The sequence below is a fragment of the Glossina fuscipes genome, unplaced genomic scaffold, assembly GCF_014805625.2.
Source record: "Glossina fuscipes isolate IAEA_lab_2018 unplaced genomic scaffold, Yale_Gfus_2 1, whole genome shotgun sequence".
In the NCBI taxonomy this organism is placed as follows: Eukaryota; Metazoa; Arthropoda; class Insecta; order Diptera; family Glossinidae; genus Glossina; species Glossina fuscipes.
The window spans coordinates 29957512-29978986 of NW_023998415.1; the positions used below are offsets into that span (position 1 = coordinate 29957512).

At 34.5% G+C, this 21475-nt stretch overlaps 3 protein-coding genes across 6 annotated transcripts; 1 reads left to right on the forward strand and 2 right to left on the reverse strand.

Moving 5' to 3' along the window:
• Positions 1-7223: 7223 nt before the first annotated feature.
• On the reverse strand, positions 7224-9160 carry LOC119632618 (ATP synthase subunit beta, mitochondrial-like). Its single transcript, XM_038025606.1, has 4 exons — positions 8987-9160; positions 8098-8821; positions 7571-7857; positions 7224-7508 (listed from the first exon to the last, which is right to left on the reverse strand). The coding sequence occupies exons 1-4, from the start codon at positions 9158-9160 to the stop codon at positions 7224-7226; spliced, it is 1470 nt and encodes a 489-aa protein (XP_037881534.1).
• A 2266-nt stretch (positions 9161-11426) lies between these two features.
• On the forward strand, positions 11427-15249 carry LOC119632619. Its single transcript, XM_038025607.1, has 6 exons — positions 11427-12247; positions 12414-12442; positions 13038-13333; positions 13402-13517; positions 14932-15066; positions 15126-15249. Exons 1-6 carry the CDS (start codon positions 11427-11429, stop codon positions 15181-15183), a joined length of 1455 nt encoding a protein of 484 aa, XP_037881535.1. The 3' UTR covers positions 15184-15249.
• Positions 15250-15811: 562 nt separating this feature from the next.
• LOC119645082 (H(+)/Cl(-) exchange transporter 5) lies at positions 15812-21151 on the reverse strand. 4 transcript variants are annotated; one of them, XM_038044973.1, is made up of 13 exons: positions 21060-21151; positions 20520-20656; positions 19340-19667; positions 19044-19070; positions 18624-18967; positions 17843-18475; positions 17556-17773; positions 17278-17489; positions 16952-17202; positions 16800-16900; positions 16577-16740; positions 16297-16510; positions 16147-16237 (listed from the first exon to the last, which is right to left on the reverse strand). In XM_038044973.1, the coding sequence occupies exons 2-13, from the start codon at positions 20604-20606 to the stop codon at positions 16147-16149; spliced, it is 2670 nt and encodes an 889-aa protein (XP_037900901.1). In that variant the 5' UTR covers positions 20607-20656; positions 21060-21151. The 4 variants fall into 4 exon arrangements, with proteins under 4 accessions (XP_037900900.1, XP_037900901.1, XP_037900899.1 ...); XM_038044971.1 differs by having other exon boundaries at positions 20891-21149; XM_038044970.1 differs by having other exon boundaries at positions 20887-21149.
• Between the last annotated feature and the right edge of the window lie 324 nt (positions 21152-21475).

Genomic DNA, 21475 nt, shown 5'->3' on the forward strand with positions numbered 1-21475 from the left:
TTATATTTAATTTCAATTAATTATTTACTCATGTTCAATTTAACGATTAACAAACTTTAATTGACGGAAACGGAAATCAATCTACCAGTTGATATATATGTTATTGCATTACATTGAACCGTCGGTGCATTACATATGTATGTAAATGAAAGAAAACATTTCACTTTCTTTCTAATCGCTTATTGGTCGTTCGCTCGTTCAATGCATTGATGTTTAATGATTCAACTTATTATCCGTTTAAATGGCTGAGTTTTCCAATAAGAATTTCTTACCAAAACAAAAACACTCACGTAATCCGTTTGATTATTATGGTTATTATTATTATTATTATTATTATTATTCGCCTACACTTACCATTGGTAATAAGTAATGTGAACATACATACAATGCCCTCTCTCTCTCTCTCTCTCTGTCTCTGTCTCTGTCTCTCTCTCTCTCTCTCTCTCTCTCTCTTTCTATATACAGTAAATACAATAAATCGCAAATATTTAAATAAACTAATGTTTATAATTTAAAATATGTATGTTTGTATTTATATATTTTATATTTATTTTAGTAGTTCTCTAACATTAGACATTAAATTATACATATATATTTTTTTTTTTTTTTGTCACTGAAATATACAATATTTACACAAAGGCAGACAAACGCGCGTCACTTCATTAAAGAAAAGATTTCGCTCGCAATAGTATTTGAATGAATGCTTAGAAGGCTGATAGCACTTCATGTCAATTTGTATGCTTGTTTGCCGAAAGCTCTTATACTTTGTGCAAGAGCCAAGCACACAAGAAAAACTGACAACGATATATTGAAACTTTTTAACACATCATCCAGAGGATACGAAACATTCTTAAGCTAAAGCGACCGCACAACACACAGCATCCGAGCAAATGTCTATGCAACATTGCTTAACGAACAGTTCTCGTCTTTTTCGTTCTTACGTTTTTATTTCGTTTTTTCTTGCTTGAGTTTTCAAATTTACAAATTTCGCAGCCGTCAACATGTTTCAAAGCATGCATCCCGCGTGATGAGAACTCTGACATCCCGATAACAATGTTATTGTATTGAGAACGCGATATGTTGCTAAAAATATATATAAATATTTCTATAAACATGTGCTCAGGGGTGGACAAATCGCAGGACGTGGAAAAAATCCATCAAATCCATTCATTCAAATCTAATCAGTTTAAATAGCTCGACTCAATTGAAAAAACACAAAAAAAAAAAAAAATATTATTCTCAGAAATATTTGATGCACGAAAGATTTTTAATAAGTTTTCACAAAATATGGAATTTTTCATAAATAGTTTATTATTTCATATTTTACGCCTTCGTCCTTTCAATCTATTTCATAAGTTTTTCGTTTGTGTGCTTGCGGGCGTATAAAGAATTTTTCTATAAAATTTTTCATAAATTCTTATCAGTTTATTTTTTATAAAAATTTATAAAAATTTTCTTGACATAGATTTGATTTTTCATTGCTCTCGTTTAATTTGAAGAGATTGATAAGTAAAGATCGGGACCAACCTCCTTCTTTAATAGATGATGATAATGCAGGATACATCAAAACTAGAAAAATATTTTCATACCTACCACACAACTGGGGACACAAGTGCATATTAAGTTTTATACGGATCTATAAGCAGTGACCTTTCCTGACATAAGTAACGCCTACATTTTCAAGTTCAATGTTTACAAACACTAGTCCCTTTCTCCCACCCAGAATCCTTATTGATTATCACCTCGCCTACACGAATAGAAGACATTCCCTGAATGGTTGGTCACAGGAAAAGAAAAAGCTTGTCTGTCCGTCTGTCTGTCTTGTTTTCTTATATTCGATTTAAGGCCACAAATTCTTAGACCGTTTGGCGAAATTTTCTGCGCTGACATGTTTTAGCTTAAGGAAATTGCCTAAGGCACCTATTGAAAATGATGCGGATCGGACCACTTTTTCAATCACTTCCCATACAATGACTTATTTTGAAATTTTAATATTTAAATAACTCTAAGACGGTGTTGGGTATTTAATGAGGGGTCGTGCCGAACTATAGCGTGTTTTTACTTGTTTTATACCAATTCCGTTATTCACGTACACAAATTACTTTTGCAGGACACTGTAATGATAGGCATAAAGAAATTTATTAAGTTATAACTCACCTATAATGCCCGATATTCCAGTATGTAACTAAATAAGCAACGTATCATGCGTAATTATGAAATTAGTTTCAACTTGGATAATAGGAGCGAGATATTTCATTTATGATAAGAACCCTTCTTAATACAACTCTCTTCAATTATTCCATTAAAAATTTAGGTTTATTTAGAAATAATTATGAGTGTTGTGATAAACTGGGCGCCAAATTAAATTTAAGAAACAATAAATCATTCGAAGATTTTTTGCGCATGATCAGCAAATTGCTTTTTTATTTTACCAAAGAAAAACGATTCCTTATCATTTTCTCATGCGAAAGAAGGTTTTATTGATTTTTGGCAGCATTTCCCAATGCTCCTATGTATTTAAACGATTTTTCATCGTAAGATGAGAAATTACATATTTTGTCAATCATAGAATGCAGAGCTAGGCAGTAAAGGTCACATAAAGAACATATAAACCCACTAATATTTCAGACCGTAATCCATTTTTATGACTTGTATACATATAGTGTAAGAATGTATTAATTTCGTAAACATTATTGTTTCTTTACTCTCTTCCGTACCATGATCAGTAAGAAAATATGACTTATGCCTCACGATAAGTCCGGCATGCTGTGCGCTCTACCGATTTTACATTCTTTTCAATGATTTATTTGGGTCACTGAATAGATAGGTACGTCGTAGATAAGATAAGATTTTCACGCCGACACAACTCTTGTGCCTTACCTAGATCGATGTCGAATCAGTTGCATATTTTCAGTTGTTTGGTTATTATTAGTAATACTGAAACGATTTGCAGAGCAACAGCTTTTTGAATGTAAAAGGCACAGCAACTTTTCAACAACAGTTCACACCCCAAATATTTACCATAGATAATATTGAGTCTGCTTGCGAAACCAATTTACGTTTAACGATGCGATGTTTCTTCTGTAATTCTTCCGACATCTGTTTGTGCATCTACTTTATATATAGTAAGTTTGCGGTGCACTGCGTGATAAATAATAACAATACTTTTTTTCGTGGTAACGTATATATACTAATAGATAAGCGGGAAAGTATTGTCGAATTTTTGTGCTTCTAGGTAAAGTAATATTATCAGGTCAAAGCAGCAAACAGATAGAAAATGTTATATGGGCTCCCATTGTTTAGCGTAGTTCTCGCGAAATATACGAGGACTACTTTCAATACTCTTCGTCAGTGACATGTAGAATGCAGAGTGAAGGAAGTGCATTTAAGAGATTGTATATGGTATAAGTTCTAGAAAGTAAGTAGCATAAAAAAACTTATGCGACACGCTAGAAAACCAAGTTGTAAATATTGTTCCAAACTTGCCAAAGATAGTTTACCAAATTTCATTCGTTAAATTTCACTCTCAAGGGAGATCGTCGATCTTCGTTGCCCGTATTAAAGTGTATTGAGATATAATCGCTTTGCAATTGCTCAAGTAACTCAACATTCAACCTTCGAATGCTGCGGAACACATCCGACATCATCAAATTCAAGTGTTTTATTAAAAATGCGGCAGAACTGGCCCGCTAACAAAGCACTTGTTGTCATTAAATTCAAAATTTAATTTTAAATAAATATATAACCCACCGTCTAGTTGGAGCTTGTAGCAACAAACACTTTTTCAACCGCTTTGATTTGTCATTGGGAAAATTGCCTCAAACTGGCCTTTCCTGTTGCTGTGTATTAATTTATATAATTTATATTTAAATATAAATAACTTTATTTATATAATAACTTTATTATATACTTAAATTAGCTTTATTAATATATAATATATAAGACTATATATAAAAGGAATTGTTATTCTTTTTAATGGTTTCCTGATTGTTTACGATTCTGTTTCCTTGACTTGGCCGCTTTTGCTCTTCTATCATCTCCTCTACATTTACCATTTAATTTGTCAAGTTGAGCTTTTAACCATTTAACAGAGCTGCCATTTTTTGACTATTTTTTTACAAAAAACTCTGTACCTTGCCTTTTAACAGGGAGGGCTTTGTTTAAAAATTATGGCGGCCTAATTTTAGGCTAATTTAACAGAAAACAAACGGCCAGATATAGCAAAGCCGTCGGCAAAACAAAGGAAAGTAGTGAAAAAAGTAGTGAAAACATTACGATATTTAGTATCTAATGTTTCTTTATTTTTTTTTTGATAAATCTATGTTTTCATATAAAATTTCTTAATTTCATGTAATGGTAACGCCACTGTGTTATCTAACGGACCAAATTATCTAACGGACTGAATAAAGTGCCAGCTCTGTTAAAATGTGTTTAATTTTTTTTTTCACTCTTTGCAACATAATTTTGTTTAGCTTTCGATCTCACATTATCGTAAAATGTGTTTTAGCAAAGACAAGTACCAGCGCAAAAGTAGCCAATGATTTAGCAAACGTGTTAACCTTTTCATAGTATATATAAATGCATTACCATAATATATAGATAAAAAAATTTTTTTAGGGGAGAAATCTATAAAAAAAACTTTAGCATTAAAAGTCTTAGGAGGCGATGCTCCTTATTTTTTTCTATTTTGGTCGAAAAAAAGTGGAAAGTTACGTTATGTGTTTGACACAAATAGCTCCGACAAGCCAGTCGATGACAAACAAAATACAATGATGTTATCATAGTTTGATTCGTAATACCAGATTTTGCACGATACTTACTGATGCCAAAAATTCACATTCATTGCTCCAGCTAATCTCGTTAACATAGTTGGTATGACCTTTTAGCAAAATTCTCTGTTAAAAAGGCAAAGCAGTAGTGGAATAATCTGTTAAATAGCAAAGCCGCCGGCATTTTTGCACCACTCGTGGTGTGGTGCAGGGTATATTAAGTTAATAAGGAAGTATGTAACACGCGGAAGGGCTTAAGATAGACGCACCGATTGTTATATCGATCGATTCAGAATCTTAATCTGAATTGTCCGTCTGATAACTGTTCATGTAAATTTTTATTTATGCCCCAGGTTGCAATTCTGGAGATATTTTGATTAACTATGGAACAGTGAAGTGCTACGACTCAAGAACAAACGCTTTTGAAAGCGGTTCGAATCGGTTTCATGGCGCCACTACGTCAAATAGTGTATACGTAACTGTATTTCGGTATTCTAAATTTGGGCTGAAAACTTTGGACGAGCTGGGGCAACTTTCGAACTCCCTCTCATTTAATGAAAACTGAAGTGCATGCGACAAAAAGGTATAATTTTCAATGCTTAAGCCCTTCTACGTGTTACATATGTCCGCTTACAAGCTTTACATACCCTGTACCACAAGTGGTGTAGGATATAATGAATGAAACAACAATTTTCTAACACGATGAGAACAAATAACTCTTTTTTTTTTTTTTTGTTACTTACGAGGTTGCGTTTTCTTCGTTTTATTAGAGAAATGTACACAATGTATCTGTATGTGTGTGTGTGTGTGCAGAAGCATACGTGCATATAGTTTGTTGTCGAGCTCGACCACTGGCTTGGCTTTCGTTTTTATTAAAAAAATGTTGACGGGCGTAGAATAAATTTTACTCTCAGAAAAGTTAAAAACACGGTGAACACGTGAATATATCGTATTGAGCACACACGATTATATTATATTATATTATTATTATTCGAACTCATACTATTATATATACTCATACTACGTTTTATAATGTATTAAACACTTCTTCTTCTTTGTCCGTCCGGAAGGTAACAGCGAGCGTGTTAACAATGTAAGAAAGTCTCAATGTATTTAACTTTAACGGCTGTTCTTGCAAAAGTTGATTTGTTGTTGGAAATCTATTTCTGTAAAAGCTAATAATTTTATTGTAGAGCTTTGAATTTAGCAGAAAGAACTTGATTTCAAATATATTTTTACCGGCCTTATTATGTCTGTGGACCGATGTCTATAGTTGTCGTAAAAGTATGTCATCAACAACATTTAGTTTCAGTTCGTTGACGTCGTCTACGGATATGTTAACGAGTGAGCAGATATAATTCTTTTCATTATATATGTACATCGTTCTATATATTATAATTCTCCAAATGTAATATTTAGCTGATCTTTCAATTTGAATTTCGATATAAGATACATCAGTGTTTCTTGGGTACATGAAGTATATTATTTGTCGTGATCTTGATTCTTTTTTTCCGCCATAGAATGTATTCATTTGATGAATGTTGCTTGTGCGATAAAGGCAGGAAAGTATTTCAATCTTTTATATATTCACATATATATAATATATTTTTGTAGATACATAAAAACCGCAATTATGAATTGTAAATGCTCCTGGCTAAACAATCGGAGTAAAGTTTCGATCCGATTCGAGCGCACATTCAAATATTCCATTAGCAATACGCTAAGCGAGATCCCATCAAGTCATCTAAATCAATTTCCAATAAAGTTGAGAATGTTCTATGACCCGAACTATTCTTCGGCGTTTATTAGATGCCCCGATCTATCACGAAGACTAGCTTGGAAAGTTGCCTTGCTTAGAAAAGTTAACTTCGAAACGAGGAAAAACATTGCTTTTTAAGGACAAAGCAGAAGGTGAAGAAAAGTGCTGAAATATACCGTGGAAGGACGAAACAGAACTAAAGCTGGTCGAAAATGATACGGGAAGAAGTTGGTAAATGTATTCCCCAATACCGCGCCCATGGATATTGATCTTCTTTGTTTATAATGAAGGTTCACTAGGACAAGCATGACTTAATCTTTGCATTTCGTATATTCTGTCGCTTGCATTTTTAAAAATGGCAGTACACTTACCTGCCTTTTCAAGAAGCCGCAGTTTACTACCTTTGGTGTTTTCTTTTTGTTCACATCTCGTCCCATTCAAAGTTCCAAAGGATTGAGTTATGTATACACTCCTTCAACATACGTTAAATTATGACGCGAAAGTCACGCATAACCGTTTCACATAGACAACGTTATCCGATGCGTTACAGCACGTTTATGGGAAATGCACCTCATAAATTTTTTCGATAATTTTGTAGACTAATATTCGAACCAGTTTATTATCAGGATTAAGAAGAAAAATTTTGTATACAAAATCCCTTACAAAAACAAAAACATCAAAATTCAAGAATTTTCTCATCCCTTTAATTGTAGAGCTAAGTCTTTCGCCTTTGCCACAGCTTCCTCTATGTCGCCAACCATGTAGAAAGCGACTTCCGGCAAGTCATCCATATCTCCTTGAAGTAAGCGTTTGAATCCCTCCACCGTTTTCTTAAGTGGCACCAGTTTGCCGGGATGGCCCGTAAAAACTTCAGCCACATGAAATGGTTGAGAAAGGAAACGTTGCATTTTACGCGCCCGAGCTACGATAAGCTTATCATCCTCAGATAACTCGTCCATGCCCAAGATAGCAATTATATCCTACATTTTATATAACAAATCTGAGAAAATCGTCTTAGCATTTGATAATCAGCCGTAAGAACCTGTAAGGATTTATAATTCTGCAAGGTTTTTTGTACGTTACGTGCCACCAAATAGTGCTCCTCGCCAACTACCAACGGATCCATAATACGGGAAGTTGAATCCAAAGGGTCGACCGCTGGATAAATGCCCAATTCAGCAATAGGTCTCGACAGTACGGTTGTTGCATCAAGATGAGAAAAAGTAGCAGCAGGTGCTGGATCAGTTAAATCATCCGCTGGTACATAGATGGCTTGAACTGAGGTTATAGACCCATTTCTAGTAGTAGTAATTCGTTCTTGCATTGAACCTTTCAAATGTGAAGAAAGCATAGATTTATTATTGTCATCCAATATAATTGTCAGGGACTGAATTAACTTCAGCATCAAGTATTCATTAGTAAATTTTAACTGACAGATCTTACATTTTGCCAAAAGTGAAAAACAAAATACAGTCGCTAAGCGAATTCAAAAAAAACTCATATTATCCTAACCACAAGTTATTTATTAAGATTGCAGGCGAATGGTGCGCACAATTAAGCATGTCTTACCCATATCGGTTCCGAGCGTTGGTTGATATCCAACAGCTGATGGTATACGACCAAGTAATGCAGATACTTCAGAGACAGCTTGCGTGAAACGGAAAATATTGTCAATGAATAATAAAACGTCCTGTCCCTCCATATCTCTAAAATACTCTGCTATAGATAGACCAGTTAAGACCACGCGAGATCTGGCCCCCGGCGGCTCATTCATTTGCCCATAGACTAAAGCTACTTTGGATGTGTCATCTTCTAGCGAAATGACTTTTGACTCAATCATTTCCATATACAAATCATTGCCTTCGCGAGTACGTTCGCCAGCTCCGACAAATACAGAATAACCACCATGAGATCTGGCAATATTGTTGATAAGCTCCATGATAAGTATAGTCTTACCAACTCCAGCACCACCAAACAAGCCTATCTTTCCGCCTTTTACATACGGACCCAATAAATCAATAACCTTTATTCCGGTCACCAATAACTCTGGATTGACATTCATATCAGTTAGAATCGGTGGATCAGCGTGAATAAAAGAATAATAGTCTGTCACCACGGGTCCACGTTCATCAATAGGGTCCCCAATAACATTCAAAATACGACCAAGTGTAGCTTTACCTACTGGTACTCTTATTGGATATCCAGTGTCAATGACTTTTTGCCCGCGGCGCAGGCCCCCTGTGCAATCCATTGCTACAGAACGTACAACTTTTTCTCCCAAATGATGAAATACCTTATTAAATATGAAAAAAAAAAAAAAAAAAAAAAAATATGAAGGATGAAAAAAAATAAAAACTTGACCAAGCCGATAATTAGGAAAACAAATTTGCCTTTCCTGCCTTCAAGCGGATAAACAAAATTGACATAATCTGCGTTTAACCAACATACGCATACGAACCTCCAATACTAGCCGTCCGCCCGGATAATCTTGCACCTCTAATGCGTTCATAATTTGTGGCACATCATGCTCAAATACCACGTCGACCACTGGTCCTATAATAGAACATATTTTTCCAATTTTTGTAGGTGCGTCACCTTTTTTACACGGATCTTTAGCAGACGGAACTTTCATTTTCTTGGCAATATCCTTTTTCTTATCATCGCATACGGGGGCAATTTCCACTTTTTCGTCACATCGATAAGGAGCTTCCAGCCTATCATCATCTTTTGCACAAAGTGATTATCCATTAACCATTATATATATATATCATAAATGATTTGACATTTCACCTTTCTTTTTTTTCTTGCAAAGAACGCTACAAGTTTGATAGTGCCGGCCATAGGTCAGACCATTTTCAATTCCTCGCAGGGAATTGAACGCTGTACCAACGTGACGTGCTTTAGCTGAAGGGAACAAGACATCATGCGACAAGGACATGTGCATGCAATTTCAACTTAAAAACTTACCAATTCCAAAATTTGCAGTTCTAAAAGCTATTTTTGAACACCACATTGTCCTATCTCTTAACCGCTACTAAAATGAAATTTTCAAAATTTTTCAGAGAATTCAAAATTCAAAAGCTACTAAGAGACGTGCATAATAAACGACAAGTAGACAAGTAGACTCTTCAGAGGGATTACAAATAAAAATGGATATTCATGAATATCTAGAGAATTTTTGAAAAATTTTTTATAGAAAGGTAATGAGATTGAAAACAACAATTGTTGGCCTCTTATAATGCAGAAATCATATTGAGATTTCATTCAGGAAGTACTGGTCCGGACGTGTGAGGGAGTATAGCGAGGCATAGCGCAGTCTCCTTATTTAAGATACGCAAGCAAATCTTAATTGCCTTTCTATCCGTCTATCCATCTCCGTCATTCTCAGACGAATTACTATAATATCTTGAGAAATTTAATGCAATTACTTTTACTTACTATGCCCATCGAAGGGCTTATATTGAATTAATAAAGCGCCTCTTACTAACTTCAATGAATAATAATCCCCTCGCACGTGACGACATTCATTAATACTACACATACACGATTCAGATACAGTTTAAATTCAACTTAACTTAGACTGCACATGTAAAAAAAAAAAATCTTAAAATGATGCAACGATTAACAAGCAAGTATAGGAAGTATTAGATTTATTAAGGCAAGTCAGCGCACCGCCAGCTAAGATTATGCCAATGTGGAAAGTTATTTCAGTCCAAACGTGCCGCCGCAAGGCAAAAATAATCGAAAGTTAATCGATTTAGTGGAAGTACGACATGGATAATACGCAGACGTTAAGAAGAATAGGTTTGCTGAAGCAAACAGAATCCGCTAAAGAGATTACGTCAGAAAGATCATTTAAACTTTTTAAAAGGATCCTAAGTGGGGTAAAAAATTCATAGTTGAGTTTACAAAAAGGTAGTAGGTTTACGAACAAAGTTGAATTCATTTAGTGAAACCGGTCAGTCGATGGCATCATTTAACAACTTAACCAGTAAGGCCAAAGACAAATCGACATTACTCAACTGAAGGCAAGGATATACGTAGTAACCTATTTTTGTACGATGGAAGATGGACATGTAGGTCCCAACTTAAATTTGGTAGTGCAAAGAGCAGGAATGGTTTTTGTACATGACAGCGATAAGAAGAAGGTGATCATACGATCGAAACACGAAACTGGTGTATAGTCGCTGCGCAACATAAAAATTATCGAATTGCCACGCCCAACGTCTAACAAAGCGTAGTATCGACTTGACATTATTCGCATTTTATTCAGGTAAATAATTTTAGGTAAATAAAAACGAAGCTTACGCTCGAACACAACATCAAGTTCTAGGAAGGCATCTACACTTTCCAACTTGTGAGAGTTAAAAAAGCATTTCGTAGTGACTAAATTGTGCCTTGAAAATGGCATCCTATCCTATTGGTTCGATAATTAGCTAAATCGAGTCAAATAATCAAGAGTTCGAAGGGAATTATTAAAATACTAAATATAACCAAACTTTTTACCCAGTATAAATATATACAAAGTGCTGCCAAATCGCAGCAATAAAAAATATTATATGAAATATCTGCGATACACTCTATGTACGATACAATATACAACCTATAGGCGAAATGAATGAATCGTCAATTGATCTTGCAGGCTTTTTCAAAAACCTATTGACGGAAAAAGTTAAAACACCCTACACTGATAAATAGTAATATAAAGTAAAATATGCAAAAAAAAAATTTACGAAAAAGACTTTCTCTCTAACGCATTACCGTTCAGAGTGTGATGCACATATATTATATTATAATAATGTAAGAAATAAAGTTTCCATGGTTACAACCGTAACTGCATAACTAAAGTTATGCGTCAATTAAAAACTTTTATGAGAAGCGTGCGGATAAAGTAGATTATGATAGAGCTGTCGGACTACACATCGCCCACTATTGAATTCAAATCGAGATATTCCTCTGAAAAACAATGCAAACTTGTTGACAACACCACGGAAACCAATGCATTACCTCGAACTGCTGATGCTCATTCCAACCCGATTCGGAAATGCCATCAAGCAACACAAACGGAATTCATAGAAATGTTTGTAAAAGTTGTCGATGAACAAAAACTGGCAAAATGGTTAAAGAAAATATACCCTCTGGTAGAGAGAGAATTACTGGACGGTTGCACTCCACAACTAAATCGTTTTGCAATTAGTACAGATTTAGGGAAAGCCTATGATATTGAGCCGTATCAGAAGATATCTGTACAGTCTAATGTAAATTCATTGGGCGTAGCCACGTGGCTAGCTGTACATATTGATAACGTGCCAGTTTTGGTGCTGGGCACACAGGCAACGCATAACGGTTGGTGTCAACATATCGATCAGTGTCTTAAAATATATGCGCCGCAACGAGTCCCTGACGGCAATTTTATAACATTCAATGAAGTTAAAAGTGTGCCGGTGAAGGCGTGTGTGTATACCCTATGCACTAATTCTTTTAACAAAACCGTCTTTGCCGGTTCTACTTTTGGTGGCGATATTTATATTTGGCAATTTGAGCAAGAATACCGAGGACGTCGAGCAGAAGCAAACGTGAAAGAGTTATTCAAGACAACAACCTCTTCAGGTTACATTGTTGCGATTGATTGGTCAGGAGAATCCACTCTATTAACTGCTCAAACTAACGGCAGCGTGATTATATGGCAAATATCGGATGAATTAATAAAGATAGCAGAGTAAGTGAGATGCAAATATATTGACAATCTTTCTATATTGTCTTCAAACCCATAAAAAAAACAAAAAAAAAAAAACAGGAAATTTGATCGAATAAGATTTCACTTACTTTTTGAGTTCTTTTTAAACTCAATTTTTTTTTTTTTTTTTTTTTTTTTTTATGACCAGCCACTCAAAGAAATCCACTATACGTACGGGTACAGTGTTAACCAGGAAAGACTTATAGCAAGAGAGAGATGGAGAGAGGGAGTAGTATTTATGAACGTTCGACTTGAAAATGAAGAAACCAGGTACCGTGGGGTAGACTACCGCTTCTAAAGGCGGGTAGTACAGTTAAAAAACGACGAGTTGCGGTAATGCGTTGTGCAGTACGCAGTTCGAGTGAATGTGCTGTACATAAGCATAACGCAGCCCACATTACACGGTTGCTCAAGGTTGTCGAGAGTTTTGGACACACTTTCGTCACCTATAAGCTTCTAAGTGTTTCGCTGCATGCAGTTGAGGGCCTCCAAGCAAAGTCGGAATGCTTCCGATCGTACACGTACGAGTTGTGCTCGAAATTAAATTTTAAATTCTTGCTTTTCTCAAGTATTTTTTATTGACAATCGTTTTCAATTAAATATATTCAGTTGAATACAGACAGAGTCGGGCTCAGATATGAGAAAAAGGAACGAATAAGCAAGTGATAGATACCAAAAGAAATGATTGAAAATTAAAAAAGTTTCCTGTTTTTTTTTTTTTTTTTTTTTTTTAACTAATATTTTCAATACTTGAGAAATAGATAAAATTAAATTTATATACGTTTCAGGTATATTGTGAAAGATACAGCAAACAACTTTAATGAAATCACTAGCTTGCTAGCTTTAAATTCTAATAGCTTCATATCCGGCAACAGCGAAGGAATTATTTATCATTGTATAAGTTCTGGATTAAGTTCAACAAAACGTTCAATGGAAATTTTGCCTTTAAAAAGACACAAATTTGCTATCACAACGCTTTTAAAAGCACATAGCAGCGACCACAACTATATCATAAGTTGTGACTTGAGCGGTCAGATATGTTTTCACAATTTAAACTGCTTAGATGATGTAAGACTATCTTCGAATTGTTTTAATCATTGGTATCGTTTCCAATCAAAAAGCAATATTTCTAATAGGAGGCGCATACCACAACTCTTCAGTTACCGTTACCTTTCAAAAATACAGTGGCTTGCTTTGACGGCGGTAAAAAATTATTTTGTCCAGGAGATAATGGATCATTGGAGTGCTATTGGTAAGCGTATTGATTGCGATATGATAAGACGACGATATGATATGCGTGATGATTTTTTTTTTTTTTTTTTTTTTAAACCTGACTACACTCTCAGAAACTAATTTATTGACCATCATAATGTGATGAATGCAATAGGGTACATAAGGCGGCACGACCTGCTTTCTCATTGCAGTAACGAATCGATGATCCGTTGTAACGCTGTAGAGAAAGGAATTTTGATTCTTCAGTTATGACCATTTTACAATGAATTGATAATCAAAATGGCCTAATCAGTTGCAAAAGCTCGATCTCATCTACACACATCCATTGGATGTAACACACTATTTGAATCTTTGATAATTGAATCAGGATTATAATAAAACCATGTTTCATCAATTTACGCAAAATAGCTCAAAAAGGCTTACGTACAGCTACATTAACCCACAGCTCATAATTGTAACGCAATAGATTCCCATTTTATTGTTGCACTCGTTAATCGTGTGAGTTTATAAGCGCCGGTTCACTTAACTTTGGTTTTTCCTTAACGATCTGCTAGTTTTCTTGTTATCGAAATTGCAATAAAAATGTTCCTTACGCTTACATAGCCTGAATTGCTCCATTATGGGAAGTTGGTCTGTCCCATTTGGACATCACTACGTAAATGTATAATGTAATCAATACATATGCAATTATAATTACAATTACATATAATGAGAAGAAAGTTATACTCGGCGGAGGCCGAATCTCGCATACGCACCATTATGTTTTTCGCATTCCACTCTCTTTAATCACTTATAAGTTTGTGTGGGCATGGCGGATGTTTTTCATTTTTACCCATAAGGAGTAGAATGCTTCAAAAAGTAATTGTGAAAAATTTAAACCTTCTAGCTTTTATAATATCTGAGAAAGGAGCAAAAATCTAAAAAAAAATTTTTCTTTGGAAAAACGAAATTGCATTCAGTTTTTGCTCCACTTCGCTCTTCTGCTCCGATCGATTCGGCCCATTTCCAATACCAACCTGCGTGCAGAAACTTCCAGTGTTTCTACGCACTTTGACGTCGACAGCTTCGTTTTTGCAACCAAAAGAGTTCCACAAAACACACACCACGTACAGATATTTAGACGGACGGACATGGCTAAATCAACTCAGAACTTCACGCTGATCAAGAGTATATGTACTCTGAAACTTCCTTTTGGGAGAAAACAAAATGAATATACCGCCATCTTACAGTGATAGGTATAAAAAGAATGTACGTAAACACACACAATTACAATTGTGTATATGTAGATATAAACATAACTCTAAATATAAATACTTCAATTGAAGACTCGAACGAATTCTAGAAAATGATGGACTAGATGATTAGTATAGACTTTGATATTTTTAAATACAAAAAGTCATTCATCCACAATTGACAAGAGCTGCTTAAACGGCGACCCTAAACATATCGTTGTCGCGAGAATTAATTTTGACATATTTTCTTGATTTTAGTGTTGAAACTGGTTTGCAATACACTGTGAAGGGTGCATTGAAAGGTAAAGGAACTTTGATCAAAAGCAATGACAATGGGTAAGCGTTTTAAGTAAGTATAAATTTCAAAAAATAAAATCTTACGATTTATTCGATAGATGGATTGTGACCGGTTTATATGAAAATGATTTTCAAATATTTTTTGTGGCGCCTTAAAAAAATGTACACATGGCATATAATTGTAATGGTTTTCTCATTTATTCATAATTGATTGAAATGCAATTTATCTGTGTATGTAAATTCTTATTTTATTTATATGTACATTTTAAAATTGAAATAAAAATTGTGAAATCAAACCATTTTTCTAGTTGTTGGTATATTTTTTTTTTTTTTTTTGATAATTGAATGGGAATCAACTCGCGGATGTTTTTCTATAATGTGGTTTTAACATTTTACTACTTAACATTTCGGATGAGCGGTAAAAGGCTTTTACGAATATATCGAATATATGCATGTGCTTTGTTTGGCTACGAACATTGTCATCGGGAGAATTATAATATCGAATTTTTAAAGGATTATCTAATTTTAATAAATAATGAGACGCGTAACAATTTAAAGTTGATTTCGACGGATTTATAATTAATAACTTTTCCAAATAATTACCAGACAAGATTAATACACATTTACAATATACAATATAGCATATGGAGCGCAATTACATACACAGCTAAAATATTTATATATATGTATGAATTAGAAACGTAAATACAATATAAATATGTATCATACATACATGTAAATGGTAATAAAATATATATATATATATATATATAAAGAATTGTTATGGATAATATCAATTAGCATATAATACATCATACAACACACATTCACTAATTGTACAATAATAAGTTATTTATGTAAGTATTCAACTATATAGGTTTCTTGCGAAAATCAAATAAATCGTAAGCGTCAAGCTTAGTTCAATGCGGATCACCACGAAATTGTGATCGATCGTTAACGGATTATCAACTTCGTTTACAGTTTATGGACAGGATAGCTTCACTTAACTAAGGCAAAATTATAATTTATAAAAATAATAATTATAAATAAAATAAACCAAATAAAATCAATCAGTTTTGCTGTTTTATCCGAATCATCGTAACCTAGCACACGTAACGTTTAATTGAATAAAACTGTATTGGGATCCTCATTATCCATTTGCTTAACATGCCGTAAGACATCCTTTTTGGTAATTACACCAAGCAAACGACTAAAAATTTATTTAATTAGATAAATGAAAAACATAGCACGCATAATACTCATATATACCCGTTGTGTGTAACGAGAGTTTGCCTTAAGCCCAATTTGCGAAACATATCCACCACAGTTTCCATAGGTGTTTGATCCGTCACTGTAATTGGCGCCATATCAAGTATCTTCTTTAATTTCAGAGGTGGTGGACCCAAATTTTGAGTTGGAGTCACCGATGTAAACAACACCACCGATTGGCCATTAATGCCGTCAATAAACCTTTTCGCATTACCTAGATCGCAATTGAAAAAACTGTTAAACAGCATTTGCCTTACATAACAGAAATCGTGTAACTTACCAATGGCCAGATTTAAATCTCTGCGCAACACGAAACCCACAAGGTATTGATTTTCTCTAGAAACAACCACGGGATAGCCATTATGCTCCGTTTCTTTTAGTAACATTTCAATGTCGTCAACAGTCATTGAATCTTGTGTGATAACATTCAAAGTTTCATTACGCCTACGTTGAAATAAAAAAATTCATTATTAATATGAAAACTGAAAAGTTCAAATATTCACTTCGGTTGCATAACATCGGCAGCTAGCGTAGTATGAGCGAATTCCTCTTTGCTGTCAAGGAATGGGTAGCCATTCAGAGTAATATGTGCATCATAGATACCCTAAATACGAAGAAAATATTATTGACTCTAGCAAAAATTGAAATAACTCACCTGACGACCAAGAGCATCTCCCACCCATTTGGAAGCCATCGCTGCAGCCATTAATGGTACAATATATCCTACGCCACCGGTTAGTTCAAACATAATGACTACAAGAGATACAGTCATACGCGTAACGCCACCCAAGACGGCGGCAGCACCCACCATAGCATAAAGGCCAGGCGTAATTAGATTATTGCCAGTTACACATTCACCCGTAAAGATCCAAACATTAGGATAACTATATGTGAACTGCTCAACCGCTGTTTAAAATCAATCATTTACACAGAACTTATCTACAATCAATAGCAAAGGGGAGAAAAGATAATGCTATCTACCTATGCCAACAATACGACCCATAATGGCACCCAGCAACAAAGAGGGAATAAATAAACCAGCTGGTACTTTCATGCCAAAAGTGAAAACAGTTAAAGCCAGTTTCAAGAAAAACGCAAGCAATAAAAGTCCTATAGAACGGTATACTCCTGGACCGGGCTGTGTAACTTCAGTGAATGTCGCTCCGTATGTTATATTAATTCGAGTGTAATCGCTATAATGGAGAATATATATTAATAACAAGCGATAAAGAGCCACAATATGCTATTTACAAACGTACCAGAGGGGATTAGAAACATCGGCAGGTGAACAACGGCTAAAAAGCAAATAAATTAATTCATTCATATTCATGCGTGTAAAGGGATTCGGATAGCATATAACACCAGTGACTAGGGTGACAACTAAAACCTCCATTACTGGGTATTGACCTAATTTACTAAATTTCCTAAAACGGCACCACCATAGATTCGCCTTAATGAACAATGTTCCAATTACGCCCTGTAAATGAAATATATATGACATGCATATCACAACAATTAATTATTTCTATAAAAAGGACCGCCTTACCCCCATAATACCCAGAAAGACAAACGGTATCAGTTCGAAGAATATCCACGGTTGATTGTATTCAACAAAGAATAATACAGAATGTTCATTTCCAAAGGGCGTTAGAGACCGCAATACAAAAGCAGCTATTAGAGCGCAAAAAAACGAACGCCATAAAGTTTTCAATGGAAAATAATAGGAAACTTCCTCTAAGGAAAATAATACTCCTCCAATTGGAGCTCCGAATGCGACTGAGACACCTGCAGCCGCCGCTGCCGATAGAATTTCACGTTTCTTAGCCTCATTACGCCCATATTTAGGAAATAAGTGTGAAAATATATTGCCTATGCAGCTAGCTATGTGAACCATAGGGCCTTCCTTGCCTAAAGTCAAGCCGGCCGATACTGATAGCATTAGACCGACAGACTTAATTAGTAAAGTCCATTTACCCAAATAGCCTCGTATAATAAAACCAGAGAGAATAGTTTTTATTTCTGGTATACCTGAGCCGCATGCATACGGTGCAAACATACGCACTAGCGACGCGCTTAGGGCAGCGAACAACAAAGCCCACAAGATAAACCAAATGTAAGATATAATGTAGGCGCCCGTACCTTCACGATTCAAACCAAATATTTGCGGCCAAGTTTTCCACTAAAATTATTTTTTAAAAATAATAAAAGTTAATCACTTGGATATTGTTGATATTATTTGATGGAAAAAGGAGAATCATTTGGTAGCAAAATATGCAGCAGCAGAGTAGTAGTAGTAACTACTCAAAATGCAAAATAATGAAAATTACCGTTGAACAGTTTCCTTCATCGAAGACAGATTGTTTTGTAGGCCAACAGCATTGCTCGCGATTAAACCAAAATGCCAGCGGACAAATGCCATGCTTCAAGTCAGACATCCAACTAGCCCCTATATCTACCATGCCGGCGACGCAACCGGCTGCTATACCAACTAATAGTACACATAGCCAACCAGACCAAGCATCGTGCGCCCCTTTGACTAAATCCCATAACGAATCCTGACGCTTTTTGACTATGTACCGATGTCGCATACGATCACGAGCTATATCACGTTGCCAGTCTATTGTATGAAAATCGTCATATTGTCCAATACCTGGTATATCATCATGGGGTTCTGCAACGACATCATGAGCATCCGCATAAAAACGGATAAAATGAGTTACTTTTTTAAACATATGTTTAATACATACCCGATGATCCATAGAATGATAAACCTCCTAAAAACATAAATACATTTAAAAACAATTGTGTGTACTCGTATTAGACAAATTTATGAATCAGTTTTATGGCTTTAAAATGCGTTCATTTTTTTTTTTTTTTTTTTGTTATATTCATCATGAGAACATTTTTAATAATATCTGTCTTTTAATGATAAGTTTATGTATATGATATGATTAGAGCAGATTTTAACTGTTCTGACATTTATATATCCGCAAATTGAAGACGAGCTGAAAAAATGTGATAGTATTTTCAATTCTATTCTTACCATCTAAAATATCTCCAAAAGCACTATGGGTTGGCACATGCGGATGTGTACGTTGTGGGGCCTGCTGGGTTTGTGGCGGTTGATGATGGCCGTGGAAATCTCGTCCTCTTTCCATATCTGAATTGTCTGCAGTACTCCCACGGCTATAGGAGCTAAAATGTGTTGAATGTTGATGAATTTCGCTGGGACTTGAACGAGGTGTAATATCAATCATTTCATCATCATCTGGTGTGGTTAAAGATGTTGTAACTGCTGTGCTACCAGATGATGTTGCAAGTGGATGTTCCTGATACTGTGAGTCACTGTTGTTTACTGTATGACCGTTAGACTGTAAAGCAGAAAATTATCAACAGGTTTGCAAAAAATTTTCATTAATATCTCTTTAAAATGTAGCTTTAACACTTCACCGATCAGTCCTCCTTTCATAAAAATATAAAGCCTATATCGTCGAATACAGATACCCGTCATTAGATATGTAATATCGAGGAGTCCAGATGGAAGATCAAGATATGTACTTTGGATCAATACCATAAAAAATTAATTTATACCAAATAATTCAGCTTCAGCATTCCCCGATGTAAAGAAAAAGAGATAAAAATCAAATTTCATTGATATATCGTTTTAAAAACTAGAGAGAGAGATTTGCCCACCGCAGACCCGATATTTTATGCAATGTAAATTGAAAAATTTATTTTTTTAATTTGAAGAAAACAAAGCAGTTTTCTACATCCTATTTTCTCAACATTCAGAGCCATGCAAGGGCCCACATGCCCATCGCAAAGCGAACAAACATGGATAAAAAGAAATCCCTAAATAGATTAGAATAGATGCACTAATCAAATTGGTGTATATCCCTTAATGATCCTCGAACAGTATGAGTTGAATGATGAAATTGATATACCCTCCATTGCTACGAACGAAATAACTTAAATAAATAAATTAAAGCAAACACAATCCGATAAAGTAAAGAACATAATAACGCAAAATGTGTGATAAAAAGCGATTTATATATATATATATATATATATATATATTCACAGCAATTTGTACAAAATGATAAACAAAGAGACAACAAATGTAGTAGCTGTATTTTTCACACCCTTGCCCTCCCGTCCATTTTAAAATTTTCAGATTTTCGAATTGTTAACAGTCCCAGATTACAGCCCGTCTTTTTACATACCTTCTTCAATACTGACTGGTAAGCAGTTATGTAGCTGTTTCCTTCGGCCACAATTTCTCGATTACCCTTTAATGGAAATTTTTCCATAACGATTTTGCTCAACAACAAGTAAGCGGCCTATGAATAACGCGATTCATCTAAAACACAAACAGATGGTGCAAACACAATATATAAATAGGTAAATATATTATCAATAAATATGTACAAAATGTAAGATATTTCAAATACATATCCATTGAGACTATTTGAATCAATATCATTAAAATCGGACATTGATTTACAATATATAATTAACGTTGCATATAACATAATATAGGCAAACTATAGATTCATACAAATGCACAATAAATGAAAGGAAAAATTTTACCCACACTAATGCACAAACAAAATAGTTGCTTCATTAATTGGTCATGAAAGAAAGTATGACTGATGCGGAACTTCTTTATGAATCCTATATAATTTTTCGCACGATATCAAGCACTTTACTTTTTTTACTCCATTACAAAATTTAGATGTAAAAACTATTTAACTTTTACGTACTCATATTAATCCTATCGATAATATTATTAAACAATTAATTCTTGAAGATTTCGCATAAAAAATAAACCAACTAATGACGTGCTAAAAAAGATATTCTTAGCTCAGCTGATATAGTACCAAATTTTGTGACGATTGAGGAAAAATACATCGCTGCATACGTGAATGCGTACAAAACTTTTTTCAATGTGAAAATAACAATCAAAATTGATTGGAATGAGAAGGTAAACCGATTAAAAAATCTCTAGGGCTTATTTTCATTTTTATTAACGGCACATTAAGCTTCATACCCGTCTAAAAGCCAAAGGCAAATATTGAATATTTTTTTTTATCTTATTCATCACAAATAGGTCCCAATCATTACATTGCTATAAACGTGAAATTTCGTTCTATCTAGGTTTGTTGTTGCGTAATAAAGA

Bases quoted from the DNA above. Each gene is read 5' to 3' on its own strand.
- LOC119632618 (XM_038025606.1), bottom strand. From the start codon at position 9,160: ATGAAAGTTCCGTCTGCTAAAGATCCGTGTAAAAAAGGTGACGCACCT. The intron at 8,822-8,986 runs GTTCGTATGCGT...ATATTTAATAAG, and splicing joins GCGGACGGCTAGTATTGGAG to GTATTTCATCATTTGGGAGA. The intron at 7,509-7,570 runs GTTCTTACGGCT...TATAAAATGTAG, and splicing joins AGAATTATAAATCCTTACAG to GATATAATTGCTATCTTGGG.
- LOC119632619 (XM_038025607.1), top strand. From the start codon at position 11,427: ATGATAGAGCTGTCGGACTACACATCGCCCACTATTGAATTCAAATCG. The intron at 12,248-12,413 runs GTAAGTGAGATG...TTTTATGACCAG, and splicing joins GAATTAATAAAGATAGCAGA to CCACTCAAAGAAATCCACTA. The intron at 15,067-15,125 runs GTAAGCGTTTTA...TTTATTCGATAG, and splicing joins ATCAAAAGCAATGACAATGG to ATGGATTGTGACCGGTTTAT.
- LOC119645082 (XM_038044972.1), bottom strand. From the start codon at position 20,606: ATGGAAAAATTTCCATTAAAGGGTAATCGAGAAATTGTGGCCGAAGGA. The intron at 19,668-20,519 runs GTATGTAAAAAG...TCTGCTTTACAG, and splicing joins ACCAGTCAGTATTGAAGAAG to TCTAACGGTCATACAGTAAA. The intron at 17,774-17,842 runs GTAAGGCGGTCC...TTTCATTTACAG, and splicing joins TCTTTCTGGGTATTATGGGG to GGCGTAATTGGAACATTGTT.